General features: G+C 41.4%; 1 protein-coding gene across 1 annotated transcript in view; it reads left to right on the top strand.

The window, feature by feature from the left end:
• The window catches only part of LOC109305524 (neurobeachin-like), a 95,337-nt gene extending 91,110 nt beyond the window's left edge, over positions 1-4,227 (top strand). The window contains exons 12-13 of the mRNA XM_019528519.1: positions 1,987-2,139; positions 4,000-4,227. Of these exons, the coding sequence (XP_019384064.1) occupies positions 1,987-2,139; positions 4,000-4,191 (345 nt within the window). The 3' untranslated portion in view covers positions 4,192-4,227. The remainder of the gene's footprint in view (positions 1-1,986; positions 2,140-3,999) is intronic.
• The last annotated feature ends 3,920 nt before the right edge of the window (positions 4,228-8,147 follow it).

Raw genomic sequence — 8,147 nt, 5'->3', positions numbered from 1 at the left:
ATATATATAATTTTAAGAAGAACAAAGACAAACCCTCCTGCTTCATGAACATATGCACTCATGATTTGGGTAGACTCTAGAGAGACTACCTTTGTTGTTTTAATTATGGCAAATTGGACCTGTATAAATGAGCTTTAGGCTTCTAAGGAATTTAGAGGGTAGTTCAACCACAAGGTATAAGACATGGGAAGAAGAGTTTTGATCATGCCCAGATAGATTTTTTTTTTTCTTTTCCAACACAGTTTGATGCACCATCAAGCCTTTTAAATTTTTTTATTGGTTAATGATATGTAAGGACAGTCTTAGATTCTTGATAAGAATAACTACTAACATTAGGCCACAGATTTCAAATGAAAATGCCAGCTATTACTTCAGTTTCTCTGCTATAATCTTAATAGTGTAGAATTTAAATTAGATAGTATTTTAGAGAAATCGGGTTTAAAAATAGATTTTATATGATCTAAAAAGTCTGCTTTCACAGTAATTTTCATTACATATTGTGTATTAGTTATTTTGTATTTTCTTGTCTAATTTAGCATAAGTTCTAATAATGATGCATTTTAGCACAATTTTAAAGCTTTATTATTAAAAGCAATGAGTATGTATCAGTATGAAAGTCTGAACTACCATTTATTTTATTTATTTTAGTAATTTGTCAATTTGTAAATACTGCTGTGAATAACTCAGTATCCATCTTTTAGGGTTGTCATTTTTATCTTTTTTCTGTTTTTCTGTCCTATACTGTCACTGGAGAGAGGTTTGGAGAACTAGTTATATTTTTTAATTCTTTTGTGGGTTTTTTAAAGCTTTTTGGCTTTTTTGGCATTGGGACATTTTAGAACAATTGCCTTAATGTTACTTTTTAAGATTTAATTGCACAAAATTAAATTTTAGAGTTTCAATTCCATTTAACCAGCATGTCTGGCATATGGGTGCCTAATAGCTGTACATCTCAAACGTTCTTTTGGCTAACTTAGTTAAGGCCTCCCAGCTTTCATAGCTAGTGATACCATACTGAAGCAGTTTGGCCAGTTCTAAAAGCTGATCACCTCTGGATGACCAGGTATACATTTATTGATCACTAGCCAATTGCCTGCCAAGACTGATGGGGGCAGGGGGCTGGGAAGGAGTGCTGCCACCCAATGCCCCATGCTGCCACTGTTCTGCCTCTTTCAGGGAGCAGGCTGGGGGAGCCTGAGCCCCCATGTCCAGTCCTTGGCTCAGCTTCAGAATCATGGCGGTGCTCCCCCATGCTTGGAGCATTCTGATTGGCTGTTTCCATCAGCCAATCAGAGTGCAAATAAAGTGTTACGGATTGACAGACAGACTTAGGTGTTTATAATATTAGAGTTCTCAGCCAGTCCAGCTATGAGTCTAGAGTGAGCTTCAAAATCGTGTGTCATTAATCATGGTGAGGTACCTTTGTCACTGCTGCTTATCATCCTGTTTACTCTGTTATGTATTTAGTTGTGTTTTTATGTTTTGAGAAGCACATTGACTGTAATGAACTGTGTTCTCCTATGGAATATGTAAGTGGTTCATGATATAGAAGAAAAGCTGGAGACATGAAAAAAAAGGCAAGGCATTATGCTGCAAAGGCTGGAAGACTGACTGATATTGATGAGAAAAGAGGAAAAAACAGAAAAATAAAATCTTTTAGCAGGAAATCTTTCAAAGCAAACATTTGATAAGATTCAGGTGTCTGCTCAATAAGCAAAATGGCACATTTAATTAATCATTACGTACATAAATTATCAACAAAATATTAATGTTTTGACCTGAGAAAGTATAGCACTTTCCTCTATAAAGAAGGCCATTATGATTAGCTATGAGATATGCATATGGATTTGTCTGTTTTTATTCTGGTTTTAAAAAAATAATAATATGTAAGTAAATATTAATGCAGTGAACATCTAATTTGAAGTTTTAATCTTGCACTAAAGGAAGCGAGTATACTAAGAGTTTTAACATTTGATTTATTCTCAGTCCTCTAGAATTCACATAACCAGGGCAGTTTTGGAGCAATTTTTATCTTTTGCAAAATATTTGGATGGTTTGTCACATGGAGCACCTTTATTGAAGCAATTGTGTGACCACATTCTTTTCAATCCTGCTATCTGGATACATACTCCTGCAAAGGTATGTATATAATATTGTAGGTATTTACTCCTTGTCTTGTAAAGCACCATACATGCCTTGCTTTAGACCAGTGGTTCTCAACTTATTAGACTGGAGGCACCTCTTGGAAAATTCCAGCTCTTAGTTTTCACTAAAAATAATAGAAGTTTTGTTGTAAAGAACTCAGAACCACAGGAGGTCAGAAAATGTTTAACACTTTGAATTTCTATTGTAGTAAGTCATTGGCTTTATCTTATGAATCATGTTTGCAGTCCTAACGTTATGTGATGCCCCACGGCACCCTTGAAAGAATCTCAAGTCACCCTAGGGTGCTGTGATTTCCAGGCTGAGAATCACTTCGTACAATGGAAATGAGAGCTTCACAGTTTTTTTTTTAAAAGAAGACAGAAGTGAAATAGTTTTCTTGACTGATTGGACACAGTCCCCCTTCTGAAGCAGGCAATCATGTGGTATATAATCCCTTTCATAAACTTTTCAGTCTTCATCTAAAAATCAATCAGTTGATGATTGGAAAGATTCTTTTAATTTGTAGCTTAAAATTATTCATGGTCAGTTTTTATCTATTTGTTTTTGTGCCAACATTTTTAATTTAAACTTCCTTTTTTCCTCCTTCCTCTCCACCCCCCAAACCATGCATGTCTCCTTGATGTACTTTTATGCTAAGTACAAACAGTCAAAAAGCCTGAGGCTGAATTGATTCAATCTTTGCAGGTCAATCTAAGCTTCATAGATTGAACCAAAAACAAAAGAATAGACATTCACTTTTGATTCCAGAAATGTGACCCCATGCCTACAGCAGCCCAGGCCAGAAGCCAGGGCTGGAGGTGCTAGAGCATGTCTCCCTACTCAGCTAGAGCAGACAGGTTGGGCCAAGGCTAACACACCCATCCTTGCAGGGAAGGTTTGCAGGGAAGGTCCAGAGCATCCTGGGATGCTAGGGAAATGTGAGTTAACTTGAATCTGGAGGGGATCTGGGACAGAAGTTCAATAAACTGATTTAACCTAAATCAATTAAGTCTGACACTACATCCCTCCAGGTTTATTTTAAAACAGTTTTGGTCACCTTAAAAGAGGTTTATATGCACTGAACTTCTGTTGTGTTACAGATTTAAATTGGTTTCTGATCACTTATACTGGTTTGTGTATAATTTCTGTCCCTAGCTGTAAAGAATCATCATATTTGCTTCAAACCTTCATTTTGCTAGGCAAAACAACCCAGACTCCTTTACTATTTTCCTGTAAAAGAAGCTTTCCATTTCTCTGATCATCCAAGAAGTCCCTTTCTGTAACAGTGCTGTTTAAATTTAACCTTTCTTAGTGCTAAGAATTATGCACAGTATTGCAAAGAAGGTCTGTCCATTCCCTTTGCACAATACAATTGCCATCTCCTGGAAATAGTTTGCTTCATGTATTTTAGGATCCTGTTGCCTTTTTTCATAGTTGCATCACAGTATTGTCACAATTTTAATCTAGCAATGAATATTTGTAAAAGTAATCCAAAAGTGAAATAGTCATAAATTATAAGATTACATAAATCTAGGATAATTGTTAAAAAAACAAAAATATATACTTCCAAATCCATCAATTTTTTTGTTCTTCTGTTTTAAGAAATTCGCTTCCAGGAATAACCAAACTGCAGTTTCTCTTGAGAATTAGGATTTCATTCAACTGAAATGCAGTCTGACTAAAAAATCTAAAGAGTTATGCTCTGTATCGTATAGCTAAAATATGAACCAAGGGAAATATTCGTGCACAAAATTACTTTTAACCCATTTGTTTGCTGACTTATTTAATGTCAAAGCCAAATGCAATTTTACTTGTATTTAACTAATATTTATATAGGTTCTAATTTCATTTTAGGTACAGCTTTCATTGTACACCTACCTGTCTGCTGAATTTATTGGCACTGCCACTATCTACAATACAATACGCAGAGTAGGAACAGTATTACAGCTAATGCACACACTGAAATACTACTACTGGGTGGTTAATCCTGCTGATAGCAGTGGCATTACTCCTAAAGGACTAGGTAAGTACAATATAAATTTATAACAAACTGTACAACTTTTTCACAAAGAACAGTAACAGCCTTGGTAATGTGTGAGAGCTGGGAGGACCAATAGACAAAGAGTTAGGTAGAGGTTGATAACAGGTACCAGTTAGTGGCTGACATCTTAAATAATTGCATAAGTACTTAAATAAAATTTTAAACAGCATTTATTGTACTTCACACAGGACTTTTGAAATGCTTTTGAAAATAACCCCTATTTTTAGGTGTCATTTATAGATTCCTATTCTTCTATCACATCTACTGTAGTGCTTCAAACCTTCAGAAAAAAATTAGATTTTGACTAACTTGTCCTCCCTCAAATATTATATTCCACAGTACAGAGTAATGTAATTAAGAGGGGAGAGGGTGAGCATGGCACCAGTCATAGGCAATGACTTAGACAAGTAGTGCAAAATAGCAGCAGTTGCTGCCGTTACTAGCTTGGCGCTTTTGCAGTTGGCAGTTACCTGGCCACTGTTGCTGCCAAGGACCACAACTGCTCAGCTATGGCTCTGATTTTGTAGCTGTATATTTCTTCAGTATGTACTTGTTTTACATTGTGTAAGTCTGACAAGCAAACAAGCTTCACAAAATTATATAGTGATTAGCTTCTCTGTCTCTAAAAAAACACATGAAAAGTTCTGGTACTTGTTACTGAAATCTCCAAAACATTTTGAACTCAGTAATACTTTTTCGCTTCTCTTAACCAAAGAGATTGATTTAACAGTGCTTAAAGTTCCATACTTAACTTTGGTCAGGAGTAGTTAAACGCACAGGCTAGGGACAGACATTACACATAAACCAGTTTAAGTGATCAGAAATTGGTTTAAACGTGTAACAGAACAGACATTCAGTGCACATAAACCAGTTTCAAAAGGGCTGAAACCGGTTTGAGATAAACCTGTTTGAATGTAGTATCAGATTTAACTGATTTGTCTCAAACTGTTTTATGCAATGTCTGCCACAGACCCCTTGCTGAGTCCCTCAGCATCCCAGCATGCTCTCTGGGCTGGGCGGGGCTCTTTGCTCCACAGCAGGGCTGACCCCACCCCTCTGCTCTGTAGCCCAAGCAGGGACTGGCCCGAGTAGAGACACTGGCCAGCATGGTCTCGTTAAGTGGGCAGGGAGGAGGTTAATTCCTTCCTCCTTGCCCTATTTTCCCACTATAGCCAGGGTCAGCCTGTCTGCTAGGGAGCAGAGCAGAGGGGCCTGCAGTGGTGGCCCCTGGAGCTGGCAGACCCCAGCTGCAGGGAAGGGGCAGAGAGAAGAATTGACCCTTCTCCCTGCCCCCTTCACGTTAACCAGGGCTATGCTGTGTTGGTTGTCCCACAGGGTGTTGGGGGGGGCTTTGTCCCATGCTGGGGGGGACTGTCCCCCTCCTCCACCTTCCAGTGTGGGTGGGGGGACTCTGTAAGGTGCTGGATGGGGACTCTTCCTCCTCCTCCTCCCCTTCCTCCCCACTGCTGCAAGGCTGGGAAGGGGGAGCTCCATGCGATGCTGCCCGGCCCCAGAGCAGGGGTGGGGGCAGTGAAAGGCTCTGTTCCATGCTGAGGGGAACTCTTCCCTCTCCTCCTCCTTCCTCCCAGAAGGGGCAGTGGGAGTGCAGATTTCAGCTGGGCAGTGTGTGGGTGTGAGCGTGGGGGGTGTAGGGACCCCTGCATACTCTCCCCATGGCAGCAGCAGCAGGCAGGGAGGTCTGGGTGCTTGTGCCCAGAGCAGGTATGGCTCCAGCCAGCACTGCAGGGGGGGAGGAAGTGGAGTCTGCTCCATCACCAGGGCTCTTCTGCCTGCACTTGCAGCTCCAGCTCTCACGGTAGGGGAAGCCCCACACTGGAGCCTGCTGCCTCCCCTGCTCCCTGCTGTGCGGGGCCCCACACTCCACTGGGAGTAGAGGGTGCCCCACCCCCTGCCTCTGCGTGGAGTCTGGCGTGGGGCTTCCCCACTGCGAGTGTGGAGCTGCAAGCATGCGGCACAGAATTAACTCAGACAATTTACCATCTGTCATAATACCCTGCTGTGAATCTGAATGGAGCAACAAGCCCACATAAAACTTTATCTCCGTTTATACTACGCCTTCCATCCAGTGTGTATAGATATATAAGGATTTAACTTTACTCTAGAAAATGTTCATATTAGTTCAGACCTTAAGGTCCTTGGCACACATTACACTTAAGACCACGATTACCCAGTTAATAATATCTTAAGTAGTTACTCAGTCACATGTTAATGCAATTAACGGAGTAGTAAAACCAGGAATAAGCCACAGCTAATTGCTGTTCCCAGCCTCAGGGACCCATACACTTAAGGGGTCTTATGTGCCTTCAAGGCTGGGAGCCACGATCAGCTGCTGCTTTCAGCCAGAGGGGCATATTGGAGCCTCTGATTCAGATACACCCTCTTGGCTAAGGGCAGCAGCAGATGTGGGCTCCCTGACTTCAGGGTACATCTGGAGTCAAGAGCTCCACTGTGCCCCCATGCCTGAGAGCCCTGTCAGCTGATCCAGGCTCCTAGCCTTGGGGACTCACCATGTGTTCCCATTGCTGGGAGCGCTGTCAGTTGATACAAGCTCCCAGCCATAGGGGCACAACATGCATTCTTGTGGCTGGGAATCCTCATGGCTGGGAGCCCTGTCAGCTGACCCAGGTTCCCAGTCATGGGGATGCACCTTGAATTCCTGTGGTTGGGATTCCTGTTAGCTGATCCAAGCTCCCAACTGTAGAGGCATACCATGTACTCCTGCGGCCGGGAGTTTGGATCAGCTGTCAGAGTGCATGGTACGTCCTCACAGCTGGGAGTCCAAATTAGCTAACAGGGCTTCCAGCCCCTGGAGCTTACTAATTTCTGGTGCAGGGGGAGTCCAGGATCAGGATCCCAGGTTCCCCCCTGCACTGGCAGTATAGTGTGATGAAACCTGATACTCGGTTGCCACAGTCAGGCCTCCTGTCATGCACGTGTGGCATAGTAGGAAGCAGGATTATGGGAATCATACATCAGATCCCATTGCACCTTTAATTACACATCTGCCAGGGGCCTAAGTCTGAAACTTCAGAAATTCCACCTCATCCTGATATGACATCTTATTTTTGACACGTAATTTTCTTGAACCTGTTTTAAGGAGTGTTTGGTTATAACACTCCAATAGCAGGACTCTCAATTATTAAGGCCTCTTGAACTTTTGGGAATACATCTTATGACCTGTATGGAGATTTATATTTTGAAAAAGTCTGATTCAGTACCTCAGACACTCTTCTCCTTTCAGTTAGATTGACAACATTTGAATAGTCTCTGTTGGCAAATCACTTTAAAACCCCAAGGTTTTTGTAGATCCACTTTGTTTTTCTATCTAGGCTGTGGGTCCCTTGGACAGCCACTGGTTGGGGTTGATGATAGTTATGCCTATGTTCTGCTATGGGTATATCCCATGCTTCTGGGCTTTACTGGTTGTTGCATTGGGTTGGGAGGGAGGGAATTCGTATCCCCATTCAACCCAACTTTCTGCTATGTGTCAGAGTATTTTTGTTTTTGTTTTTTAAAAGCCTTCCTCCAAAGCATTGGGTTTTGGATGTAGCTAAGGTTGAGGATTTTCCCTGATGGGACTTAAACGTGGAACAGCCTGCCGAGACGGTCTTGCCTTTTCACTCTGGGCCAGACCAATCACTGTATCTGGGGTCTGGAAGGAATTTTATCCCATGGTGAGATTGGTTTGGATAGTGGAGAGTTTTGCTTCTGTCTGTAGCAGGGGACATGGTTCTATACCTGGGATCTCTTGAACGTATATTAACAACCTTTTACAGAAGCAGAATCTTGGCTGCTCTGGTCCTCTTGTAAAGTGCACTTTACTTATAAGCATCTAGGAGAATTGAAAGAGAGATTTAGAATGGCTGGGTTGAGTGTGATTTTTTTTTTCCTGAAATGTATTAATTACTAATAAATATGTTTATTAGAAATGAATAATTAC

Source organism: Crocodylus porosus, unplaced genomic scaffold (genome assembly GCF_001723895.1).
Source record: "Crocodylus porosus isolate Cpor-Errol unplaced genomic scaffold, CroPor_comp1, whole genome shotgun sequence".
NCBI classification, from domain to species: Eukaryota; Metazoa; Chordata; order Crocodylia; family Crocodylidae; genus Crocodylus; species Crocodylus porosus.
The sequence above is the reverse complement of the archived record's forward strand: the minus strand, read 5'-3'. Positions and strand labels throughout refer to the sequence as shown.